The sequence below is a fragment of the Biomphalaria glabrata genome, chromosome 9, assembly GCF_947242115.1.
Source record: "Biomphalaria glabrata chromosome 9, xgBioGlab47.1, whole genome shotgun sequence".
Classification (NCBI taxonomy): Eukaryota; Metazoa; Mollusca; class Gastropoda; family Planorbidae; genus Biomphalaria; species Biomphalaria glabrata.
In genome coordinates this window covers 8611155-8638622 of record NC_074719.1, presented here as the reverse complement: position 1 = coordinate 8638622, position 27468 = coordinate 8611155, and the positions used below count along the sequence as shown (strand labels likewise).

Here is a 27468-nt window from a genome sequence, read left to right as displayed (position 1 = left end):
AAATAAGGGAGATCAATATGTTTACTTAATACCTATATTAATAATACAGAGATTTACTATTATATTTATATTAATATCTAGATCTAGATCTACTTACAGAACTCAATTACCTAATATAATATATAGATGTTGGCAAAAAGGTCCTGAATTTCATTTAAGGCTTTTTTGAGAGTTATAATATAATAAATAATATAAACCATTTTCATGTTTTCCTTGCATTTGCTTTCTTACTTTCTAGGTCATCTACACTACAGTGTCTCTACACGGTACGGTATTCGGGGTACACCACTTAGACTTGCATTTTTTTTTTATCTTGGTTTGTTACACACACCATGTTATATGCTCTCAGAACATCAATTTCATTTGTTTAAAGGTAATTTGAAAGAGGTTTGGTAAGTTGAAAGACATGTAAAAGAAAACAAATAACTCAAATGTTATAAATCATCTAAAGTTTAAATCAATAATATTAAATGCTATCTTATCTTATATAATTATATATAGATCTACAACATGAATATACATACGATGTAAACTTCATTGTAAACTTCAAAAAAGATGATTATGTCCTACGCGTCATGCATTCAGTCATGCATATTAACAAATGACTTGTATTCCGCCAAATCACTGGTTTTCTTGGCTAGCTCAGGCAACCCATTCCATGCTCTAATAACTCTAATAGCACTAGGGAAGAAGGAGCATTTGTACAAATTTGTCCTACCATATGAAACGATGAATGTGCCTAAATCTTTGTGTCTTTCTGAGTATTTAATTAATTTTGCTTTTGTATTTGAAGTTTATGGTTCAGTGTTTTACATATAATTACTATAATTGCTACTTTACTTTTGAGTCTTCTATCCTGAAGACTTTCTAAATTTAATGATTTTACTAAAGGTTTTATTCTGGTCAAATGTGTATATATATTCATTTGTTATGAACCTCACTGCTCTATTTTGTGTCTGTTTCAGTTTCTTAATGTTTTCTTAAGTGGTCCCAAACAGAGGATGCATAAATATATTCTATTATTGGCCTTACCAAGGTTAAATAACATTTTAGTTTTATGTTCTTTTTTATTTATAGATGAGGATGAGGTTGTCAATTTGTTATGCACCAGGAGGCCCATTGACTCTGACTTCAGCACCCCCAATAGAAAGAAAATTATATGGAGAGCTCCCTGATTTAAAAACCACTGCGTAGTTCATTACAGAAATTTCTTTTAATATAAACCCTAATGCTTTGTTTGATTTTTTGATAGTTTCATCAATATGGGGATTCCATGACAGTTTTTCATTTATTATAACACCTAGGTATTTTGCGTTTTTAGTCTGTGTTACTGGTTTTCCATGAATAAGATAAATGGAATTAATTTGTTTTAGTTTTTTTGTTGCTCTTAACAACTGACATTTTTCTGGGTGGAAAGACATGCTCCAATTTGATTCCCATTTCTGTAATTCATCTAATTCTCTTTGTAAAATTTCTGTATCTTGTGTTGTTTTTATTGTTCTATATATTATGCAATTGTCTGCAAATAATCTGACTTGTTCCTGAACTAATGTAAATTGGTATTTAATTGTTTATTAAATGTAAATTTAAAATAGTAGTGGAACTTAAATTGTTCCATGATGTACACCTGAGTTTACTGCTATTGGTGTTGATTTAAAGCCATTTATTATTTACAGTTTGTTCTCTCCCTATCAGAAAATCTTTAATCCACTGATGCAATGAACCATCAATGCCAAAATATTTTAATTGTTTTAGCCAAACTATGGTGGTGAACTTTGTCAAAAGCCTTAGAAAAATCTAGTAAGATATCAATCATCTATTTGTTATCTAAACCTTTTGAAAAATCATCAATTAGTCCTATTAGTTGTGTTTCACATGATCTATATTTCCTAAAGCCATGTTGGTATGGAGTAAGGACATTATTTTTGTGGTTTATGATGTCGCTACATATTATGTGTTATAGGATTTTACGTGTGATGCTGGTAAGTGATACTGGTCTGTAGTTTCCTTGGTCAGATTTTTCTCCTTTTTTAAATACAGGGGTGACATTAGCTTCTTTCCAGTCCTTTGGTCCCTTGAGTCCTGCACTGGTAAAGAGATGCCTGAAAAAGTATATTGAACACTGGTACTAGTTCATTGCTTAGTTCTTTGAGTAATCTAGCTGGAATATCATCAGGTCCAGATGCTTTATTAGGTTTGATGTTGGCTAATAGTTATTAAATTCCTTTTTTTTTTGTATTTCTATATCTCCTATGTTGTCTACTTGGTTCAAATTAAGTAATACGTCTTTGTCTCCTGGGGCCGAGACTGCTGATGCAAAGTATTTGTTTATGATTTTAGCTATGTATTTTGATACTGGGTCTGCCTTTAATACACTATTCTTTTTCAAATTTGTCAAGCACTAGAATTTAATACTGATTTAGAGAGATAATTGTTTGCTTAAGAGAGATCCAAAGAACTTTTTCAATGCCGCATCTTTGGATCACCATTGTTTTTCTCCTTTTGTATTTAATAATCATCAGTTTAAAGCACCTTTCTTTACATTTACACATACATCTATAAGTTTGTACAAATCTCAAAGACAGCAGCAATGTCATTCAATAATGTAAAGGAGTGACACACAAGAAATTGTAACACTTGTTGTTTGTTACCTTCTAGTTCAGGATGTGTGCCTTGCACCACACAGACATTTCCTGTGTAGACATTTACTGTGTTGACATTTACTGTGTTGACATTTACTGTGTAGACACTTCTGATAACCATGCTGAACATTTATTATATTTTCCTTGAAAGAACTAATTGTCACCCCTATTTATTTTTTCCTGCGTTACATCAATGTTTCTAATCTAACTTAATCTCTCTCATTTCTTTTTCCTTCAGTAACATTGTTAATGAACCAATTAAAAGACGGGGGAGGTAGGGCTTATAGCACTATTAAAATCTCCTAAAATCTCTCTCATTCCTCTTTTTTTCAGTAACATTGGGGAGATGGGGGAGGGAAGGAGCAAAAACAAATGGGAGTGCCATTAAACATCCATGCCAGCCAGTAAAATGATTAGGCCATATACAACCTCAAAGACATTAAAGCAGTGTTGAAGTTGTTAAATTTCAAGTGAAATTATTTGTCCAAAAATAAAATAAATTTAAAGTGCTCGGGCATCTGTTTCATGCTGCTATCACTTTTTAAAAGAAAGTTGACTGCATTAAAAAATAATAAATTGTTGGGTTTTTTTGTTTTTTTTGCAGGCCGACCGGCCCATTGATACCCATATAACTAGTCTACCCACTTTTTTTAAGTTTTTTTTTTTTAAATTATTTATATAACATTCACATTTTATTTATCTTTATTTGCAGAAAAATTAATTGAATTTGTTCTAAATCAAAACAAAGGAAAAAGTAAATTACCCAGTTCAAGAATATTTGTTAATAAAGTCATCATCAGAAGAAGAAGACATCAAAGTGTCACTGATGGCTGATTTAGAGCATGAATCCAATCTTGACCTGTGCAATGTAATAAAACATGAGAAGAAAGAAAGTCTTAATGAAATATGTTTGATAACACAGTCATGTGAACTACAAGACGTGAACTTGTCAAATGTAAAAATTGAAAAGACTGAAGAAGATGAAGTATCTTCTTCTATGCAGCCATTTGAAAACAATTGCCATGATCAAACTTGTAATGTAATCCCTGGACATCAGGTATTTCATTTCTAGTATACAGTAGGTAATACATTTAATAAAATAGTTAATTCTGTTCTTACTAGTATTAGATCTAGAAAGACACACAATGAGTAAAAATTACAGAAAGCTAGATTAAAATGTGTATTGCATAGAGAAATCTTACAGTGTTCATTCAGCAGTCCTATCATAAATCTCATATTTCATTGGTTTGTATTTTAGTGTTAATTTACTATGCTAGAAAGCAATTAAAGTCATACATTTTAAATAATAAGTGAATACATAGTTCTACTACTATTGTGATACAATTATTTAAAGTGGAGATATGACAATTTGTTCACAGACATTTCTTCAATGACAAATTGTTTACGACTTTTTTTCACCCGACAATTCATACACATGACTATTCATTCGCCTTACAATTAGTTCAACTGACAATGAGTTCACAAGACTATTGGTTCACCTGACAATAAGTTCAACCGACAATTTGTTCACAGGACTATTGGTTCACCTGACAACTTGCTCACAGGCAACTTGTTCGATGACAAATGTTCATGTTGTTAGTATTATATATTTTCATTGTATGTGATAAAAATTATACTTAAAAATATCTGATTTAACAACAAGCTAGTTAAAAAATTTAAATGGACCCTCACTTACGTATAGGCGGCATCTTCACTTTTGTCAAGGAGGCCTTCTTTTACACTCATGTCTTGTAGTCTTGTTTGCTCCACCCACAATTGCTTATCTTTTTAATAGTAGTCCAGATGTTTAATTAACATACCTATTCTATCATTTTATTATGGTTAACACTCTTTAGGGCTTTCCTATCTACCCATTAAACTGGATATTCTAGTTATCACCTAGTTGAGGGCTGAATGGCGGCTGTAGAAGTACTACAACTTTATCAGACAGGGAACCTTTACTTATAAAAGGAGAAATGGTTCATTGACAATTTAAGTTATTGTTTTTTTTACATTGATCTACAAGTTTGCAAAACATTGGTAACATTTTTTTTTTTTAATTTAAAAATATTTTTTAAATATATTTTTATTTAATTATGTTGTTTATTTATTTAAAAAAAAAATTGTCTTCAACAAACTTAACATGCCTATTAGACATTTCCACTATAAAGTAAACAATGAACAAAGAATTTTGAAAAAAATTGACAAAGAAACTCAGATTCAAAAAAAAAATTTTTTAAATAATGGCTACAAAAGTTTTAATGTAAACAAATTAAACACTCTACGAGAATATATAATATTAACAATATGTTACTATCCAGTGAACGATTTGTCTATGAACTATTTTTCGGTGAACGAATTGTCAGTGAGAGATATGTTGGGTGAATGAATAGTCGGGTTCACTAATTTTTGGGGGAACAAAAAGGCATTAACAATTTGTCGATGAATGAAATGTCATGAATGATTTGTCAGTGAATAAAATAGTGTGATTGATTTGTCTGTGAATGAAATGTAAGTGAAAGAATTGTCGTAGAACCATTTAAAGTCATGATATGATAATCTCTAGAGTACTTCTTCTTCTTCTTCATCGTTCTCATTGTTATGTTGGAGTGTTCATATGACTAGACCAATACATGAGATGAACTGCGCAGTGGTTTCCAAATCAGGGAGCTCTCCATATAGTTTTCTTTCTATTGGGGTAATTTGGGGCCGATGTCTTATACGGGCCTCTTGGTAGAGAGAGCAGTTTTGGAGGACGTGGTTTCGGCATTTTCTGGTGATACTCCACATGCGCAGATTTCACTGGTTCCAATTTTGAGCTTCCGGTACATATGTTGTCGCATTCTGTTGTGTCTGGTCCTGAGTCGAAAGATTAGACGTTGGTCTTGTCGGGATAGCTTATAGTAAGCGTCATCTTTCTTGTGATTTGGATGGGAGCTCGTCCATTTCTCATTTATTTTATCTACAATTAATTTCTTCATTTCTTCTGGATAGAGTGCAGAGTTTACTTGTGAGTTTGTTCTCCCACTCTTGGTGAGTGTGTCAGCCTTCTCATTTCCTGCTAGTTGTATGTGAGCTGGTATCCATTGAATAACAGTTTTTTTGCTGTTGTTGTTGAGCTTTGTAAGTGCTGTTCTGAGGTTTTTAATATAAGGGGAATCAGAGTTTTGCAAGCTTTGGAGGGTTGTTTTCGCGTCTGTTAGAAAGACAATCTGACTGTGAGGGGAACTTGGATGATTAGCTAGCAAGGTAGCAGCAAGTGCTAGTGCTTCCCTTTCTGCTCTGTGACTGTCAGAGAGCTCTCCAGTTGCAATGGATTTTTCTAGTTTTCCTCCATTCTGGCCATTCGATAAGTATTCCAGCTCCTCCATTTGTGGTGGCTTTATGGGATGAGCCATCCGTGTAAACTCTGATCCACTGATTGCTAGGGTAATTGGTATGTAGAAAACAGTTCACTATTTCCTTGAGCTCTGTTGGTCTGTAATCAGATTTTCAGTTTTCAATATGGTCCCTTATAGTAGGAAGAGGGCTTTCATCCCAGGGTGGAGATTCATTATAGTGTATCGAGGATTCCAGAGTAATTTTTTCAAGCTGGTGTTTCTTTTTAAGGTTTAGAGATTCCTGTATGAAATTGGTCCTTTTGAGACGGTTTTTTATGCCAGTTTTGTGGATTTTTGTTCTTATTGCGTGCCTCTCCAAGGTTTCCAATTTAGTGAATTTAGAAAGGATTTTTATTTCTCTTCTTTCATCCAGAGAGATCAGGGCAGCGGTTTCCTCCATAGCTCTTATGGGGGTTGTTTTGATTGCTCCTGTCATTATCCTTAGACCAATATTTTGAACCTTATCTATTTTTCTTAGGTTGGTTTGGGCTGCTGAGCCCCATGCTGTGGCACCATATTCTAGTACAGGTCTTACGTAACTGGTATAGGTCTTTTTCAGGATGTTGTGATTAGCTCCCCAATCTGTGCCAGCTAATTTTTTCAAGAGGGATAGTCTCTGGATGCCTTTACTCTGTGTTTTATCTATTTGGTTTTTCCAGGTTAGTCTGGGGTCATAGGTGACTCCAAGATATGTAGGGCTGTCATTTTTTTCTAAAGCTTCCTTATCTAATGTTAATTTTATTGTTTGTTGTTTTGTTGACAGTGAGAATATGGTATATGTTGTCTTTTTTGTGTTGATGGACATGCCCCAGTCTTTTGACCAATTATTGAGTTTATCGAGAGCATCTTGTAATCGAAATTTCGATGTTCCTACATATTCTTCTGTGCTAATTAAGGCAAGGTTATCTGCATACATGCTGCTTTTAACTTTTCTTGGTAGGTTTTGATTTAGATCGTTTATGAATATTAGGAAAAGTGTTGGGGATAGGACTCCTCCTTGGGGGACGCCATTTTCTATACCCACTGTGTGGCTTCTTTGTCCTTGCATGCAAACTAAGGCTTTTCTATTATTTAGGTATTTCTTTATCCAGTTGTACATTCTGTGGGATATGTGATGCTGGATTAGCTTGAGCAAGAGACCTTGTTCCCAGACTTTGTCAAATGCTTTTTCTAAGTCAACCCACACAATTGTTGTTGGTTTCTTTTCTTGAAAGCCCTCTTCTATTTCTTGTGTGATGAAGACGATTTGATCTTCTGTTGATCTGCCTTTTCTAAAGCCAGCCTGGGCTTCAGTGAGTAGGTTATTTGACTGAAGGATCCATGTCAGCCTTCTATTTATCACTCTTTCCATCAGTTTGCAAGTACAGCTAGTGAGGCTGATGGGATTTTATTTCTTGGTTTGCCGTGCTTTAGTATAGGGATCATAATGGCTTTTTTCCAGATGTTTGGAATTCTGCCAGATTTCCAGCTAGCATTGAATATTTGTAGCAGTTTTCTTTTGGCTTGAGGACCCAAGTGAAGAAGCATGTCATTTGATATTTTGTCTGGGCCCGGGGCTTGTTTTGGTTTGAGGACTTTTAGGGATTCATCTAGTTCCTTCATTTTAAGATTAGTGGTCATTCCCAAGGAGTAAGCTGGATTGTTTTCTTTAATTTTATCTTGGATTTCTGAGTTTACATCTTTATTTCTACTTTCATTAATTTGTATTTGTCCTACGCTTTGGAAAAAACTTAATGAATTCATTTGCTGCTTCTTGGCCTTTCAGGGGTTTGTTGTCCTTTTCTATTACTATAGGAGTTGTTCTGTTTTCTTCCTGGTTGAGACATTTGGCTATACGCCAGAGTTTGTGGCCATCTCTATCTACGTTTAGTTGTTCTGTTTTTTCATGCCAACTTTTCCTCATGGCGGAAAGGTAATTTTTCCTGAAAACTGCGTTAGCTGCTTTTAGATTTATGTTATTTTCTATACAAGGGTTATTTTCTACTGTGTTTCTGGCTTCAATAGTGGCATTGTGGAGCTGTTGAAGGTGATCAGACCAGTTGGGGATATAATCTTTTCTTGCTCCTCTAGGAATTGATTCCTTTGCTGCTAGGAGGATTGATTTGGAGAAAGCTGAGAATGACTTATTAACCTGATTTGATTTGCAGTTTATTGAAGTTGTGTATAGGTCTTTGAGCTTTGAGAATAGGTGCCAGTTGGCTTTTTTGTAGTTCCATCTGGGGATGGTGGAGTTTTCTGATATTTTGAAGGAGGTATCGATACTGATCAATATGGGTCTGTGGTCACTGGTGGCTAGCTGGTCTGCAACTTCTCTGGTGCACTTTTTGGATAAGTTGTCAGTTGCAAAGGCTAGATCTGGAGTGGTTGATGTTAGCCAGGCTCTTGAGCTCAGGTTTATTAAGCAAGATAAGTCTGTTCTCTGCTTGCCATTCTTCAATTTCTTCTCCCCTGGCATTTAGGTCTGGGTATCCCCAGCTCTGAGAGTGACTATTCATATCTCCTAAGATTAGACAGTCTTCTTGGTCAGGTATTTGTATGTGGTCAATCTCTATTTCCTTGTCTGGTGGGAAGTAGCAGTTAAATAGATTAATATTTCCATCTGGGAGAATTAGCTTAGTTCCCATTATTTCTGATTCTGAGGAGTTGGGCATAGTTATATCTGTGGTAGGGATGTCATTTTTAATGAGGGTGAGGATTCCTCCTTTGGGCCTGATTTCTCTATCTTGTCTGATGCAGGTGTAGCCTCTAATGGAGAAACGAAGATTACTGTTCAAATGAGTTTCTTGGATGCAAGCTACATCAATTTCATTCTCATGCAGAAATATTTTTAGAGCTTCTTTTTTCTTTTGGATGCCCTCTGCGTTCCATTGTAAGATTTTTAGACTTTTGGTCTTGGAATGTTGGCCAGTAGTATTTACTTTCTTGTCCCTGCTCCTGGCTCCACAGACAGAGATAGAAGAACCACCAGCTCGCTTGTGTGGGCTCCTTCGAGGCGGAGAGCCCGCCCCCCTACCTGCGTGGCGGAATTCCACAGGCAGGACGCCACATCTATTAGAATCGTTACTGAACTCCAACATAGATGAGGTTGCGTGTCAATGTGTTATGCGCCAGGAGGCCCATTGACTCCGACTTCAGCCTGCTTTTCTTTCTGGGTGTGCTCCCATAGCCTTTGATCATCCAAGATCATCTGCAAGGCAGCAGGTGTTTATTTTCGGAGTTTTCTCTCCTAGATGAACCGCTATCCCTAGCTAACGGGTTTCATCTACCCGGGTTTAGAGTTAGAGTGCCCTATACTCGCTTTTTGCAATCATTTCCCTGGATTTCTGAGATGTTTTTAGTAAATATTCTAACCACTGGAATACTTCACCTCATCCTCCATGACTGCAAACCAGTTGGTCCACGGCTGTTTATTTGCTATTCACAGCTAACTCTTATATCTAAGGGTCTTTCCCCTATCCGCCACCTGGGGACGCGCTTGGTAGAAGGTGGTAGCTCCCCCAAGATCTCTAGAGTAGATCTATATTATCAGCATAAATAACAAAAAAAGTAGTTTATAATTTAAATTCTTCTTGCATTTTAAGTTAACACTGAGCTCTATAGCCTTGGTCAGCAGCAAGTCAAGAAGAGAGAAACTGATATAAAAACTAAAGCTATCATTTGTTCATGGCCGCCTCAGACTTCTATGCCACTGTGAATGACATTTGTCTTATGAGTAGTACTACAATGCATTATTTTATATTTACATTATTTACTGCATTGGGGCACTGGAAAGGGGTAGTACCTTTGATGGTCAAGCATGCTGCACCTTTGGATGGCCTCACTGGTCCCTTTCCAACCCTTAAATCTCTCACATGTGCTGGAAAACTGCTTAACGTGTGAGGGGGTGGTTTTAACATAAAACTACTGGGCTAATGACCTTTTAGACTAAGGTCACCAGATATCTTATCTTATATAATACAGACATTACTTCAAAAAAAGAAGATGATTACATCCTATGCGTCATGCATTTAGTCATGCATATTAACCAATGACTTAAATTCTGCCACTGGTACAAATTTGTCCTAGCATATGGGACGAGGAATGTGCCTTTATCTTTGTGTCTTTCAGAGTATTTTATTAAATTTTATTTTTGTATTTGAAGATTATGGTTCAGTGTTTTATGTATGATTGCTACTTTACTTTTGAGTCTTCTGTCCTGAAGGCTTTCTAAAATTAGTGATTTTACTAAAGGTGTTACTCTAGTCAATTGTGAATATTCGTTTGTTATGAATCTCACTGCTCTATTTTGTGTCTGTTCCAGTTTCTTAATGTTTTCTTGAGTTGAGGGGTCCCAAACGGAGGATGCATATTCTATTATTGGCAATATTAGCAAATCAATCAAATCAATTTTCAACATTGATTTAAGCTTGTCATTTCAAATTCATATTTCTACTCAATATAACTCCCTTCATCTATCCCTTAGACCAGTGGTCTTCAACCTTTTTTGGCCTACCTCCCCCTTTTTGTAATTTTTCTTTTAAAAAATCCGCCAGTGCCCCCCACTAAGAAAAATACTTATAAAGAAGTGTGAGAAGGAAAAGTTGAACACAATGTCATTTATTTATTAATTTTTATGCTGTCAATAACATCCCACATGAGAGACGACTGCATTCGGAAAGTGATTTTCTTTGGGGAGCTTAGAGTAGGAAAGAGTTATAAAGATGCCCTTACTGGCATAGAGGAAAGTAACTGGCAGCATTCTCTGGCAGCAGATAGTCTCTAAGAGAGACAGTTTGAGAGCTCTCACAAAAGTTTTGAAACAAACATTTGAGACTCAAAGAAAAGCCATTATTGAAGACAGAGAAAAGAAAACATTAAGAAACTGGAACAGACACAAAATAGAGCAGTGAGATTCATAACAAACAAATATTCACATTTGATTAGAGTAACACCTTTAGTAAAATCACTAAATTTAGAAAGCCTTTAGGACAGAAGACTCAAAAGTAAAGTAGCAATTATACATAAAACACTGAACCATAATCTTCAAATGCAAAAACAAAATTTAATAAAATACTCAGAAAGACACAAAGATAAAGGCACAATCCTCATCCCATATGCTAGGACAAATTTGTACAAATACTCCTTCTTTCCTAGTGCTATTAGAGCATGGAATGGGTTTCCTGAGCTAGCCAGGAAAACCAGTGACTTTGCAGAATTTAAGTCATTGGTTAACATGCATGACGCGTAGGACGTAATCATCTTCTTTTTTGAAGTAACGTCTGTATTATATAAGATAAGTTAAGAAAGTGCATAAAAATATTTGAACTAAAATTATTAAGGAGTATTGATTGAAATATGAACTTAATACATAAACAGTAGTTTCAGTAGTCAAAACCCAGCTAATTCTAAATGAAGAAATAAAACATTTTATAAGCTTTTAGTGTTAACAATAATTTATGAACTAATTTTCTGTCATTAAATAGTGCTCATTAATAATGAATGAATTACAGATTCTTTATTTAGTGTAAAAAAAATTTGTTAAGAATTATAGTATCTATATCATAAATATTTATTTTTTTTGCAATTTGATGAATAAAATTTCTTTCTCTTACAGGCAGATATTCTAAAGCAGGAGATAAGAATGTCTTGTACTACTGAAAGTGATAAACCATTGTCCTTAGCATCAAGGCTACTGGCTATGTCAAAGAAGACAGACAGAAACTTTTATCCAGTGCCCATCATTTTGCCAAACTTAAAACTGACTGGACACATACCTCTCCCAGAACTGCCATTGAGCGAGGTGAAAGAGTGGGGTTTTTTTTATCTTTAGTGCGCTTCATAGTTTACCCAGATCTAATGCATACATGACATTAGTAGGAGAAAATTAAAGAGCTTGTTAGTTGTGTTGGCTATATGACACCCTTGTTAAACATAAGCCACAGAAGACCTTAACATCGTCAGCTCTATAAATCACAAGGTCAGAAAGAGGACCCTTTTATATAAAGAAATATCACTTGATTTATAACAACAATGCTTTTAGGAAGTCATCTATAAAAGTTAGCATAAAATTTTTTTTTGTTGCTACTTTCTTTTTTTTTTTACCGAACAAGATTACTATTAATTCTGTAATGGATGTTTCCATGCTACTATGCCCTGCTTTAGCGTGCTCTGGTCAACTCATTTGTGGATTTTTTTGAAGAGGCTAGTCTTAGTCTTATTTGGGAGATGTTTTCTGTCATTATATTTACAATACCCACAACAAGCTAAAACAGATTGTGGCCAATGTCAGGTTGCAGTCCACATTAAGGGTCCTACAAGGTGTGGAAGCAGGAGTGTGTTCAGATATAGGATTGGCCACACATATATCACATGCTCTTTGTGCTGAAGAGAGAATAGCCTCCACTGTGTGAGTACTGTGACTCTTATCTCACTATGGAACATATCCTCCTTGATTGTCCCAGATACCAGGATATTAGAGTGAATTGTTTTGGAGCAGACAACTTAAAAATACTGTTTGATTATTATCATTCTGCTGGCCCTTGGAAAATACTGGGCTTTATCCAAGAAGTGGAGTTGACTACTAAAATTTGATTTAAAATTGGGCAAAGTAATTGTAAATGTATAATTATTTAGAAGATTGTGAGGCTAAGTTCAAGTAAGCTTGGCTTGGCTACATAGGAAGAGGGCTTGAGGTTCAAGTTGTATTTACTGAGCGCCCACTGGTTCACAAATGAGATTCGACCATAGCACTCTGAGCATTCTATAAGCATAAAAAAAAGCGCTATATAAAACTATTATTATTACTATTATACATTTTTTAAAATTATATACATTTTTACTACCGGTATTTGAATTGTGAATGGACATTTTTTTAAATAACTTAGTTTAGCACTTTAGATTTAAAGGGGAAGTAACCCTAAATGGGCATGACATGAGTTACATTGAGGCGATAAGCCAAAACCTCATAAATGCCAAAATGCTTACAATACAATATATACTTTATATATATTCAAAGGTACAAACAGAATCCTTTTGCCAGGGAAATTTAAAATGATTAAAACACAGTTACAAATTTTAAAAAAAATGAACTTCTTCAAACACATTCATTCTCAATTCAGCATTAACTTTACATAAAATTCTTATCAATTTTATGAAATTATACAATCATCAACTAATATTTATCAGTCACACAGTAGTAAACTATTACAACTTTACACTGATACAACTTTGTACAGAGACAAATTTATACTGATTCAACTTTATTCTTAAACAACTGAACTTTCTATCTTTAACTTGACTCTAAAAAACACTTGTGGACCTGCAGCAACCAAAGGACTTCAACTTACCAACTTTCCTCTAATTTATACCTTTTTAAATCATATTTTCTATAATCCTAGAAACTTCAAAACCAAATATTTCTCTTATCTATCACCTTCTAGAAACTAACATTCACAACAGATTTTCTGACCTCTTTCTTCACTCACTGGTTAATTTTTACAAACAATTGCTTACTCTTTATGATTTGAAAGTAGGTCTTATTAAACTGACCTTTCATAGATTGCTTGCAAAACTTTATTAAACTTTTTTATGGGTGGGGTTGGGAGAGGAGATTGTATACTATACTAAGTATACTGTAGTAATGGAAAAAAAGTTTGTTGTTTTTTTTTCTAAATTATCATCAATACTTCTAGCACCAAATTAACTAAACTGTATGTATGAATTTAGAAAAAAAAAAAAAAAACACAAAATAACTAAATGGTAAATATGAATTTAGAAACAAAAGAACCCCACGAAAAAAACTAAAACTGTATATTTAAATAAAAAAGAATTAAATAAATAAACTGTAATTATGAATTTAAAAGAAAAACAAACACAAAATAACTAAACTGTATAGATGAAATTAAAAGAAAAACAAACACAAAATAACTAAATTGTATAGATGAAATTAAAAGAAAAACAAACACAAAATAACTAAATTGTATAGATGAAATTAAAAGAAAAACAAACACAAAATAACTAAAGTGTATAGATGAAATTAGAAACAAAATCAACACATAATAAATAAAACTGTATGTGTGATTTTAGAAACAAAAAAAAACTAACACAAACTATTTTAATCTACATAAATCTTTTCTGTGTACATACATGTAGTAATAGTTTAAAATAGGGGTCATCCTTCTTGTGATAATCTGGGATTGCAGTAATCAAAATCAATAATCTCCTTCTAATTCAAAACCATGTTTAAAAAGCTTGTACCCATTCTGTTTATAAGTGGCTGTTTTTTTTTTTTGTTGTTGTTTTTTTAACTAATATAATTCTAAATCGTGCATATTCCAATTGCATTTTTTTTTTCCAATAGATAAAAATCCTAAATCAAGAAAAAGAAATGACATCAACAAATGTATTCCTAAAGGACATGCATGATCATATGGAACCAAGAATTTCCTATGAAATTGTTTCAGATAAAATCAAGAATTCTATTTGCACTGATAATCATCAGATAAATAAACTTTTCACTTGCCAAATGTGTCAAAAAGATTTTTCTAGCTCTAAAATATTACAAAATCATGAGTTGATTCATGCTGGTGAAAAAACATTTAAATGTCAAATATGTCAGAAAGGTTTTTCTTCATCTAGTTATTTGAAACAACACCAACTGATTCACACTGGTGAAAAAACATTTAAATGTCAAATATGTCAGAAAGGTTTTTTTTCATCTAGTTCTTTGAAACAACACCAACTGATTCACACTGGTGAAAAAACATTTAAATGTCAAATATGTCAGAAAGGTTTTTCTTCGTCTAGTTATTTGAAACAACACCAACTGATTCACACTGGTGAACAACCATATAAATGTGACACATGTGGAAAAAAATTATTTAATTTTTCATCTTTGAAACAACACCTACTAGTTCATACTGGCGAAAAAACATTTAAATGTCAAATATGTCAGAGAGGATTTTCTTACTCTTGTAGATTGAGAAAGCACCAACTAGTTCATACTGGTGAAAAACCATTTAAATGTCAAGTATGTCAGAAAGGTTTTTCTTCGTCTAGTTATTTGAAAAAACACCGACTGATTCATACTGGTGAAAAACCATTTAAATGTCCAATATGTCGGAAAGGATTTTCTTACTCTAGTAGTTTGAGAATGCACCAACTAGTTCATACTGGTGAAAAACCATTTAAATGTCAAGTATGTCAGAAAGGTTTTTGTTTGTCTAGTTATTTGAAAAAACACCGACTGATTCATACTGGTGAACAACCATTTAAATGTCCAATATGTCGGAAAGGATTTTTTAACTCTACTCATTTGAAACAACACCAACTGACTCATACTGGTGAAAAACCATTTCAATGTCAAGTATGTCTGAAAGGATTTTCTACCTCTTCTCAATTGAAAAAACACCAACCTGTTCATACTGGTGAAAAACCATTTAAATGTCAAATATGTCAGAAAGGATTTTCTTACTCTAGTTATTTGAGACAACACCAACTAGTTCATACTGGTGAAAAAACGTTTAAATGTCAAATATGTCAGAAAGGATTTTCTACCTCTACTCATTTGAAAGAACACCAACATGTTCATACTGGTGAAAAAAACATTTAAATGTAAAATATGTCAGAAAGGATTTTCTTACTCTAGTAGTTTGAGAAAGCACCAACTAGTTCATACTGGTGAAAAAACATTTAAATGTCCAATATGTCAGAAAGGTCTTTCTTCATCTTATCTTTTGAAACAGCACCAACTAGTTCATACTGGTGAAAAACCATATAAATGTGACACATGTGGAAAAAAATTATAGAAACCTTCATCTTTGAAACAACACCGACTGATTCATACTGGTGAAAAAACATTTAAATGTCAACTATGTCAGAAAGGATTTTCTTTGTCATATCATTTGAAACAACACCATCTTGTTCATACTGGTGAAAAATCATCTAAATCAGTGGTTCCCAAACTTTTTTGTCTTGTAGACCCCCCTGCCTTTTTTTTCTGGTTGTTAGTAGACCCATTGGTTAACTTATTATTTATTTTTTATTATTTATTATTTTCAAATTTATCATTTTTTTTTAAAGTAATTTCTTACTGTAGTGAGCTGAGAAGTGAAAAAGTAATTTAAAGCTGCATATTAAGTTATAGAGATCTATCTTTATTATTGATGAAATTCAAATTTAAACCAATTAAAATAACAAATAATTAATTAATTAATATGCTGGAATCACCTAACACACTGGAAATGTTAATTGTTCTTCGCAGGTTTATCATCCATTGCTAATGATTCCAATAGGAATTTGTTGTTCTATGAAGTAGTCCTTCAAACTTTAAATATTTATTAATTTGCCAAATGTGTATCATTGTTAAAGCTTATGCAAAGAGCTGTTTCTCCTATATTTGTTGATGTTTCATGTGTGGCTCAAATATTGAGTCCGAAGAACTGTTTTCATTAACGGCAAATCATTAACGGCAGAAGGGGCGAATATGAGTTCTAAACCAGAAAGCTTGCTATCCACTTAGCAAAATGAAACTGAATTCAAAACTCTGCTGCATTGCAACTATCCCCAAACATGGTAATGGTTTCGTGTGTCACCCCTGAGGAAAAATAAGGAGTTAGCAACCCATAGGCAGATTGTAGCAGACAGCGCTACACCCTGTCAGAGCCTCTGACGCAGCTTATTTTAAACTGTATCTATTTTGTTTTCAAAAACAATAAATAAGAAGCTCTTTATTTTACGACACATGCCACCGATGTGCCCCTGAACTGTATTGTTGCTCAAAGAAATTCTTTTAATATTATTAAATGTAGGTCTGTGTAAAACGGTTTTTAAAACAACAATAGCTTGTAAAATCAAAATTTTAGGTATCAGAGATATTGTAAGACTCTTACAAACAATCATCTTGTCTATATGATGTCGAAGAGAGATTTTTTGGGTCTGTTCTCTTTCATTGAGTATTTGAACGTTTTTCAAATGTTATCTATTTTGTCATGGTGGCATTGTCTCAGATGGTCTGCCAGCGTAACTTGTTTTATATCGTCATAAATAGGAGCTTAGGCAACTGATTGTTTGACAAGGAAGGAGTGAAGCCTTATTTTAAATAATCAACGCTGCGTACAGTCTACCTTCATTTCGTTATACATTAGTTACATGCAGACGATATTAATCTAAATAAGTATTGGAATTAAATACTGTAATTTTTCGTTTGAATATCGTCACAGTCTCGCTTGACATTGCCTGTTATATGCTTACCTTTGGTCAAGAAGAGGAAAGGCATGTGAATCATCTGATATAGAAAGAGGAAGTAAGAATGACTAAATGGACTTTTAGTCACTTGTAGCTTTTAGGTCAGTTGAAAGAGTCACTCATGGGATTTGAGTCGGTACACATATTTCTAGTAGTTGTTTTTTAGCGGCCATCGAAAGGGCAAAAGACGCTATTAGTTTTGTGCAAAATGTCTGTCCGTCCGTCCTGTTTAGATCTCGTAAACTAGAAGAGATATTGAAAATCCGACATTTGAATAAGGATTCGAATAAGAGATTAAGCCTATTCAAAACAATTAGATCAATTATAACACATAAATAAATTATAATTATGTTAGGCCAGGGGAGGCGCGGTGGCTGAGCGGTAAAGCGCTTGGCTTCCGAACCAGGGGTCCCAGGTTCGAATCCTGGTGAAGACTGGGATTTTCAACTTTGGAATCTTTGGGCGCCTCTCAGTCCACTCAGCTCTAATGGGTACCTGACATTAGTTGGGGAAAAGTAAAGGCGGTTGGTCGTTGTGCTGGTTACATGACACCCTCGTTAACCGTAGGCCACAAAAACAGATGAACTTTACATCATCTGCCCTATAGACCACAAGGTCTAAAAGGGGAACTAGTTAGGCCAGGTTCACATCTAACTTTACATTCACTTTCACCTATCCTTTGGTCTCTAGGATCGTTGGGGCACTACACAAGATCTGTTAACCTTCTTTCTCCATTCTTATCTCTCATTTTTTTGGATATAATTTCATTTGGATGTTCTTTCTGAAAATATTGAAGCCTTCTTGGGTGGACCACTTCGGGGGCCGATTTTGAGTTTGTGTTTCCACACAAACTGTCTTTTGTAACCTTGTTTTTTTTTTTTTTGTATTTAGAGATGGGTACGTATTATGGAAGTTTATTGATATGTGTACCCGCTGTGATGCGGACTTTATTTGTACTCTAGAGGACTTAGTGTAGTTGATATCTGATACCGCTGTTATGCGAATATAATTATATTTCAAATTGATTTATCTTTGTGTAACAACTATAAAGTTGCAGTATTTTTGAATAAATCTCAAAATTGTCTACTAAAGTTGGACTCTGGTCATTGCATACTATTCATGTTTGTTACTTGTTGAGTGGACACATGAACCCAGCATTCTAAGGCATACGCGACACATTGATAGTAATGCCCGATTCTACACCTGAGTGACCAGCAACACACATATACGTTACAATAGCAAGATAAATATTGAAAGGATTAACTAAGATACAAATAATAGTATTGTCTGAAAGAATGGGAAGTAAAAAGTATAGTCGGGACCTGCTGAAATAAATCCTATTATCGTAGACCCCCTGGAAGTCTTTATAGACAACCAGGGGTCTATATAGACCATTTTGGGAATCACTGGTTTAAATGTTAAATATGTCAGAAAGTATTTTCTATTCTAGTAATTTGAACCAACACCAACTGATTCATAAAATATGTCAGAAAGTATTTTCTATTCTAGTAATTTGAACCAACACCAACTGATTCATAAAATATGTCAGAAAGGTTTTTATTCGACTAGTTATTTGAAACAACACGAAGTTAAGTTAAAAAAAAAAGTAAAGTACAGTTTTCTTTCATACCTTGTGACCTTTAGGACAGATCATGTAAAGGTCATCTGGTTCTGTTGCCTACTGTATAAGGATGTTATGAGGCCAGCACAGCGACCAACTGCCTTTATACTTTTCCCCAACTAACGACGGGAGCCCATTACAGTTGGTGGACTCAGATATCCCGAAATTAAAAATACCTGTCTTCACCAGGATTCGAACCAGGGACCCCGTTTCAGAAGGCAATCACTTTATCGCTCAGCCACCATTTTTTCCTATTTCAAACAGCACCAGTTGATTTATTATGATGAAAGACCATGTAAGCCCTAAATGACACATATGTGGGAAAGGAATTTCTGTCACTTCACGTTTGAAACACCACCACCTCGTTCATTATTTTCAAGACATTTGTATGGAATAAAGGGATAAAGGAGTCTTCTAATTGATGTGGAAAAAAACAAAACACCAACACTTTTTTCATAACTCTGAGAGACCATTTAAATATCAAAGAAAAATATTTTCACATCAGTTACCTACTAGTGCGCATTTTGTCGCAAATGGACACGAAAATACGCGAGTACGGTTTATCTTCTGAAAATACGCCTTTTCTCCCTCTTAAAAAAAAAATAAAAAAATTATAGGCCTGGAATAGGCTATTTTTATTAGATCTACCACGAGAAAGTCTCACTTTGCGTACGAAGATATAAATGTTTACCAGATTTTAGTGATTTAAATAGAGCAGAGTTCCTTTCAGTGTGTCATTTTTTATGAAGTCTTTAAACTGATTGATTAATATTATCAGTGTAAATTTGCTACATACAGATAATGAAATTGATGACAAATATACGTGAATGATGTTTCTATGGTACAATTTGGTAGCCTGAGGAATTACAGTGTATATCTTATATTTTTATGTAGACTTATTTTTTAGACACTGAATATGTCAAAAATTAAGAGAGTTCAGATTTTGAGTTTATCTAATCAGTATATAGAGTTTAAAAATTCAATAAGAAATAATAAAATAGCATTGAGCTGCTTGGCTAAGTAGATCACTTTGTGTAGTGTTATGACATGATTAGGAATTAGTTATTTGTTTCGGGAATAAGGGGAAAGTTTTAATTAGCGACAAGTGACGCGACAGATCTTTAAAAAATAAGAACGCTCTAAGCGACGCAAAAAGGAAGACGCTTCGTGTAGAGTGGAAGACTTCAGTACAATAGAATAGATACAGATTTACGGACATAGCTGACAGCAGACGATTCCCTTCTTGAGAATTAAATATCTTTATAGAACAACATATCAGCGTCGACTACATATTTGATTGTTTCGGCCTTTCGCCGGTGTTACTGAATTAGTTTAGTTCAGCGTTACTTCCATAAGAGAAACAGAACGCTTAGAGAAGGAGAGGATAAGAGAATCAGACCGCAGAGAGCGGGAACTAGTCAGAGAAGCTGAAAGAGTCAGAGAAAAGGAAAAGAAGAAGCAGATCGCATAGAGCGGGAGAATGTTAGAGAGGCGGAACGTGTAGAGAGGGAGAAGAAAGAAGAGGCGGACAGAAAAGTGAGAATTCAAGTTGAACAGATGAGGATAGAGGCTGGTGTAAGTGTGCCCACCGAAGGGAACAGCAACAATAGTGCCAAAATAGAAAGCCAAAGTAGCGCCGCATGGATGAAAAAGAAAATACAGCCTTTTGCGGAAGACAAAGATGACATCGGCGACTATCTGAAACGATTTGAAATTAAACTAGCAAAGTTTAATGTCCAGGAGAAGGAGTGGTCCGAAATCTTGTTGGACTTCGTACATGGGAAAGCCCTCACGATTTGCCAAAACCATGACCACTCGATGCAAAACAGCTATCAGGTGCTAAAGAAGGAACTGCTAAACTCATACGGGCACAACGCGGCAACATTCCGAAAAAAGTATTACGAAAACAATCCATCCAGCCAAGTTGATCCGCAGACAACCATCAACTCAGAAAAGGACTTCTTCACTAAATGGCTCGGATTCGAGAATGTAGAGAATACCTTCGAGGGGTTGAAGAATTTCATTCTGATTGACAATTTCATCAATAAGTGCGACCCTCAGCTACAGTCCTTTGTAAAAGAAAGAAACCCTAAGGTAATTGAAGACTTGGTAGAAATCATTAGGATCTTTAAGAATGCTTACCCAAACAACCCACTTTCAGTTAGCGACCACAAAAAAGTTATTGACCTGGTAAATTATGTAAAGAGAAATGATGGTAATGATAGGGAGTATGGTAGGAGAAATGATAGGTCCAGGGAACGTGGGAACAATGGTCGGGATAGTTATGATGGCATAAAGGATAGATCCTGGGAAAATGAAAACAATGGCAGGGAAAGTTATGATAGGAGAATAGATAGACCTAAAGCGGGTGATAGAAACCTTAGGGATGTTACATGTTTTAACTGTCAGGAAAAGGGACACATGGCATACCAGTGTAAGAAACATAGAGGGAATGGAGCTGGCAATAGAAATGCACAGGGTAATAGTGGCACTAGTGATAGGAGAGGTAATCAAGAAAACCGTAGACAAGAGAGGGATAATCGGCCACCGGATAGGGTTAATTTTGTAAGGAGCATCCAAGACAGGGATCGTGATAGTGGACATAGTGAACCAGATGAAGAAATTAATTACGTTGATTGTGGGGAAGATAGATTCAAATTATATCCAGGCATGATAAATAATAAACAGGTAAATGTGATCCGGGACACAGCTAGCAGTACACTCGCGGTTCGAGGGGGATTAGTGAAATCTAAGGATTATTTAGGATATACCAAATCAGTCAGATTAGCAGACGGCGCAGTTAAGAGGTTCGAAGCGTGCAAAGTGTTCCTTCGATCGCCATTATATACAGGGTATTGCGAAGGGGTAGCCATGCCGAGGTTATCTAGAGATGTTTTACTTGGAAATGTAGCAGGTGTCAGAGCCGCTTCTGACAAACAGGTTAGAAGTTGGAAAAGCAGGTATGGCAACAAGAAGCGAAACAAACCTAGAAAGGACATAATTTGTTTTAACTGCCATAAACATGGGCACATCGCTAAAGACTGTTGGAGTAGGGCAGAACAGTCTAAACAGAAGATTGCGAGTTCGGATAGGAGGCACAGGTTTGTATCCGACAGTGATGATAGAAGAGATGACTATGGTAGCGGGGATCGCAAGTCATACAGAGGTAGAAGGCCACAAGCGGGCTATAGTGGTGTAAGAGGAGATGTTAACTCCAGTTGGAGAGAACAAATGTATGAGTCGTGTAGATAGCCTGTGAAATATAGCACTATGAGACCGTAGTGTGTAAATAAGTTGGATTTTATTTAAATTGTTTATTCTTAATTAATTGACCTAACTAGTAGTCATAACTAGACGGATATTAGGTTGTGTTAAGGTATCTTTGAATAGGATATTTAATAATAATAATAATAATCTTTATTATCCGTAAGGAAATTTGTCTTACAATTTGTGCATTACACCAAACAAAAAACATTATAACTATAAGAAACCAAAGTGTACATTCACACCAGACTCACTCATTATGTTATAATGTATATGCGATTGCGTTATTATTAGATTGGCTCATGTTGGTTATTTATTTCGGGTAGTATGTATGAATTGTATGTATGTTTGTATGAATAGAAAAGGCATTTATAAGGCGAGGATGTAGTTACATCACGAAAAAGTAAGTTTTATAATTTATTCTTTGTATTTGATCATGATCATACATCAGTAAAGAGTTAGGTCGTGTGGGGACAAGTAAGTGGAGAGAGAAAATTAAATACACTTGTAAATGCCCGAAAGAACGTTAGGTGTATAGTGGGAGAACGAGTATTGATAAATGTCAATTTGTCATATTAGGTCAATTGTCTGTCCTGACGTGTGAGGGAAAGCGGTGTAACCTCTGGAACGTGATGTGATGAAGTATAGATAGACACACCTATAGTGTCAGCGCAAACGAACTATGTCTGCGGTCACCTATGGCACATCACATTGGACAGTACCAGTTAGTGACACTTGAGGGAAATATGTGTTCAGAGGAACTTGATTGTGGACACAGAAAGAGAAGTTGAAATCGCAATCAAGACTCAAGTTGTGTTGTCTTTTATGTTTCCCTACATTTTGGCCCTTGCACATTGTAAGACTAAGACAGTAGATTAAAAAATTGACAGGCAATTTTTTTTAGCGGGAGTGGGAGGAGTTGTTATGACATGATTAGGAATTAGTTATTTGTTTCGGGAATAAGGGGAAAGTTTTAATTAGCGACAAGTGACGTGACAGATCTTTAAAAAATAAGAACGCTCTAAGCGACGCAAAAAGGAAGACGCTTCGTGTAGAGTGGAAGACTTCAGTACAATAGAATAGATACAGATTTACGGACATAGCTGACAGCAGACGATTCCCTTCTTGAGAATTAAATATCTTTATAGAACAACATATCAGCGTCGACTACATATTTGATTGTTTCGGCCTTTCGCCGGTGTTACTGAATTAGTTTAGTTCAGCGTTACTTCCAGTCAGATCTACACTAGACAGATTGCCAAGAATCAACACCGTGCGGAAGCCTTAACAGTAGAAATCTAAGTAAATCTATGGATTGTATGTCTTTTTTTTCTACTATTGGCTAGCTATACACTTACAGAAGTCTCTATAAATAATTGTATGTGAGAAATATCTAAAATATAATATGTAACTTGTTCTTATTGCTATACTGGTGTCATATTTTTAGCTCATTAAAGTTTAACTTTTTTTATAGTTTTAGTAAACCATTGTATATTATTTTATATGTACAGCGATATATTATAATAAAATATTAGTTATAATAATTTATTTTTGTGGTTCTATAAATTCTCCACATTTTGACATATATTGCATGCATGTTGTCAGGGTTCACTTTAGGCTTGGCTGGACTTGGTTCCTGTGGCTCGATAGGGGCTTGATAATTGTTATACAATTAGGAACAATTACTACTAAATATATTTAACTGCAACTCCAGAATAACACTAAATCCATGGAATAATAATGATACTTAGAAATCAAAAGAGCACAAATAATGAGAGAAGAAATAAAAAAGGGATATAACTCTTTCATACTTAAATAGTACAAAGAAAAAACACACTCACTCTCACCATACCTGCCCCTGACATATGTATCATTTATATTTCTTTTGTTACTAACTTTAAAAGTGTACATTTTTTGTGTGTGTTTTTACCTCCCTTTTTGATAAAATGCAACATTCGGCGCAAATAAATAAAATGAAAACATTTATTGACACGTTTGAAAACAATTGAGCGTGTTCTCTATCTGCACATGAATGATTTTACTAAGGTTTCATCTCCAGGAGTCTTATAGTTTCTCTTGAAATGTCCTTTAGGTTTGGAAGGCCAAAAAAGAGACTGAGAAAAACGTGTAACTCTCTTAATATTTGAGCTCTAGGGCTGAACTCTTGTGAGCTGAAGGCTCCTAGGTACAGTGCGCGTAGTATGTCATCTCTGGCGTCTCACTTTGTGTTTGCTATTTTTCTGAGTAGCACTAACTTTTTCTTTCAACGTCTGGAGGTGGTGGTGCATTTACAATTTTCTATCTAGGGTGACACCTTGATAATTGGGCGTGATTTCACGTTGGAGTCGCAGCCCACCGAGTTGGAGCTCGAATGGGACTTTAATAATGTCGATTCCTGGGCTGAACAGGGAATAGGTCGTCTGGGAAACTTTGATCTGAATCTTTCATTTTGCGTAGGGTAGAGAGATGGTATGGAGGTCTGCTCGTAGTGCTGCCTGCAGTTGATTAGCTTTCGTCCCGATTGACCAGAGGATAATGTCATCAGTATTAACCAGATTTTTTGACTGCGAGAAGAAACAAGACACCTGTATACTTCTATTTATTTAATTTATCTATTATTATTTAAGGAGTCCCCCCCCCCCCCAAAAAAAAAAAAAAAACTACTTCTCAATTACACTTGTTTTGTTTAACGTGCCCATGTATTATATTCTGTAACTAAGCCCCCAGCCATTTCTTTTCTCCTGCCGTACGTCGCGTACGGTACAGGTGGCGATAATCTCCCTTTCTTCTTACGTACCTTTGAACACGCGCCGACACAGACGATCATTGTCTTCATGACAAAACTAGGTGTGACGTAACTTCCTGTTTGGAGCTTCGCCGGTGCCGTGGCTCTATTATGTTAGCTACTGTTATGATCACTGGCGTGTTCCTGGGCGTAGTCAGGATTTTTTTTTTTGGTGGGTCCCCCCCCCCCCCCACTGACTTTCATTGTCCTTCCCTGCATTTTTAAATAAGCCACGCCATTCACCTCACTATTTTCTTCGCTGCACTTTTTATGGCCAATGAATTCTTTTCTAAGAAAGCATGCTCGCTGCAAGAGCTTATTGTTATGGACATGGTTGCCGAGAACTAAAAATAGACTTAGCTAGTTTATGCTATGTGACACTTAGGAGGGTTTTATAGTAAAAAAAAAAAAAAAACATGGAGAGGGCTTTAACCTTAAAACTCACTGAAGGGAGATTTTAACCAAAACCCCTTTTGGCTGCGCTTGGCAAATGAGGGTTTAATATTAAAGCATATTTGAACCCGTTTGTATATTATGTAGTACCACACTCTATAATCTCAATTTTTATCATTAGTAAATATAAAATGAAAAAGGGTTTTACCTCGTGGAAGGGGCGATACATATTATACAATCGTCTTCCGCCCATTGGACAAAATAATACTTTTTTCTTTTGCATTTTATTTAAGAAAATAAAAAATTTAAAATTCAGTTACTAATATAATTTCTATATGCTAGAAATTAAATGCTTATATCGAGTCGCCCCACGCCATTTTCATTAATGCCAATTGCACTCATTAGTAGAAATTATAAAAAGGAATAATTGTCTGTTTTGGGCGTTTTGCTTATTACAGAGTTCACAAGAACATGTTGGAAATAGAGAAAGTTATCGTGACAGAAACCAGAAATCAGGTCATAAAGGCGTGTGAGGAAGTGAGTAAACATGTACTAGATAACAATGAACTAACACAGACTAGGGGGAATGAACACAGACTAGGGTGAATGAACACAGACTAGGTTGAATGAACACAGGAAACTGACCAAACTAGAAGTAGGTCAAGATGTTTTGGTATTACTAAAGGATAAGGAGAATGTACTATTCACGAAATGGTTGGGTCCTTAAAAGGTAACAAGGAAAATAAGTGATGTGGATTATGAAATTAATATTGATTCAAGGCTGAAAAAATTTCATGTGGATATGCTAAAAGAATTTAGGCTGCAACAAAAAAAAGTGAAAAAAGCAGTAAAGAAGACCCATTGGTCGGAGGGGGGGGGTCGGAATTTATTGACAGATTTTTTGCTTTCATTTTGTTTATTTTAGGTGAGATTTTAATATTTAACCATCAGTTTACCTAGCGCAGCCAATGGGGTTTTGTGGTTAAATCCCACTCTTCTATAAGACAAAACAAAAAGATGCAAACGACAATCCCCAAATTCCAAGAGCATAGGTAAGAAGATTTTGATTTTAAAACACCCTCCGAAATTTACGAGGTCAATATATATTCTAGAGATTTTAAGATATTAAGTTGATCTCATCAGCTTTTTTGGTCTCCCTTAAAATTTTATGGCTTCTGAATCTGATCAGCGTTTGCTATGTCAGGTGTCATGTCAAACAAAATACAAAGGTGCTTACAGTCTTTGTGACTTAAATATCTTTTATGTTGATTGCTAAAACATTTATAAACTTTTTAACATTACAGATGTACTTTCAGCTTTGTGTTTTATCTATATAACATTTCCATCATCTCATGGAAGTTCTTGATTTAATAAAGACTCGATGTTAATATAGTCACAAAATGTCAAATATTCTGCTTTTATAGAAACAGTCCGTAATATATATCCTTCCATTGTTTTTCTTCTTTACATCAATCATAGCAACGACTTCCTTGTCAAATGTATTTGTAGCCCGATGTTCTTGTTTTCCAATTTTTCAATCCAGATATATTCCTCGTACAGCTTTTAATATTCCAATATTAGACTTACTTTCAACTACACATTAAATTAAGTTACAACTTTCACTTTCATTTCAATACAATTTCTTGAAAATAGTCAACAATAAAAGATTTATTGATTATCTGTGAATATTATGTTTCAATATTTGACCACTGTCGTTTATTTTTCTTTTAATTCTTATCTTATATGATACAGAGCCGAGACGTTACTTCAAAAAAGAAGATTGCGTCCTACGCGTCATGTATTTTAGTCATGCACAATAACCCAGTATCGAGTAATTGTCAGTTTACAGTTATTCGCACCGCACCCCCTAGCGACGCCACTGCTGTAGATATCTGAGAATATGCATTGTGTTGGCTTTTAATACCAGAAATAGTGCTTGGCGGCGGTCAACAATTTTCCCAATAACTCCAGGAAGAACCTATTTTCGGGTACAATAAACGTCTTCCGAACAAATAAAGGGTCAGAATGTAATAAAGATTAGCTATGTACACACACACACACACACATAGGCCTATATTTATTTGGCTGGGGGTTGGAGAAAGAAATTCCCAATCCCCTTCCCCCCCCCCAAAAAAAAAAATAATAATTTGGCTACGCCTA

At 34.9% G+C, this 27468-nt stretch overlaps 1 protein-coding gene across 5 annotated transcripts in view; it reads left to right on the top strand.

The window, feature by feature from the left end:
• LOC106074882 (zinc finger protein 345-like) overlaps positions 1-27468 on the top strand; it is a 32026-nt gene continuing 4558 nt past the window's right edge. The window contains exons 1-5 of one of the 5 annotated variants that reach the window (XM_056041404.1): positions 1-140; positions 239-266; positions 3355-3699; positions 11616-11801; positions 14361-19891. In XM_056041404.1, coding sequence (XP_055897379.1) covers positions 3469-3699; positions 11616-11801; positions 14361-15611 — 1668 coding nt within the window. In that variant the 5' untranslated portion in view covers positions 1-140; positions 239-266; positions 3355-3468 and the 3' untranslated portion in view covers positions 15612-19891. Of the gene's footprint in view, positions 141-238; positions 374-3354; positions 3700-11615; positions 11802-14360; positions 19892-22709; positions 23693-27468 lie in introns of those variants that run through there. The other 4 variants (XM_056041406.1, XM_056041401.1, XM_056041403.1 and 1 more) reach the window with 4 other exon arrangements.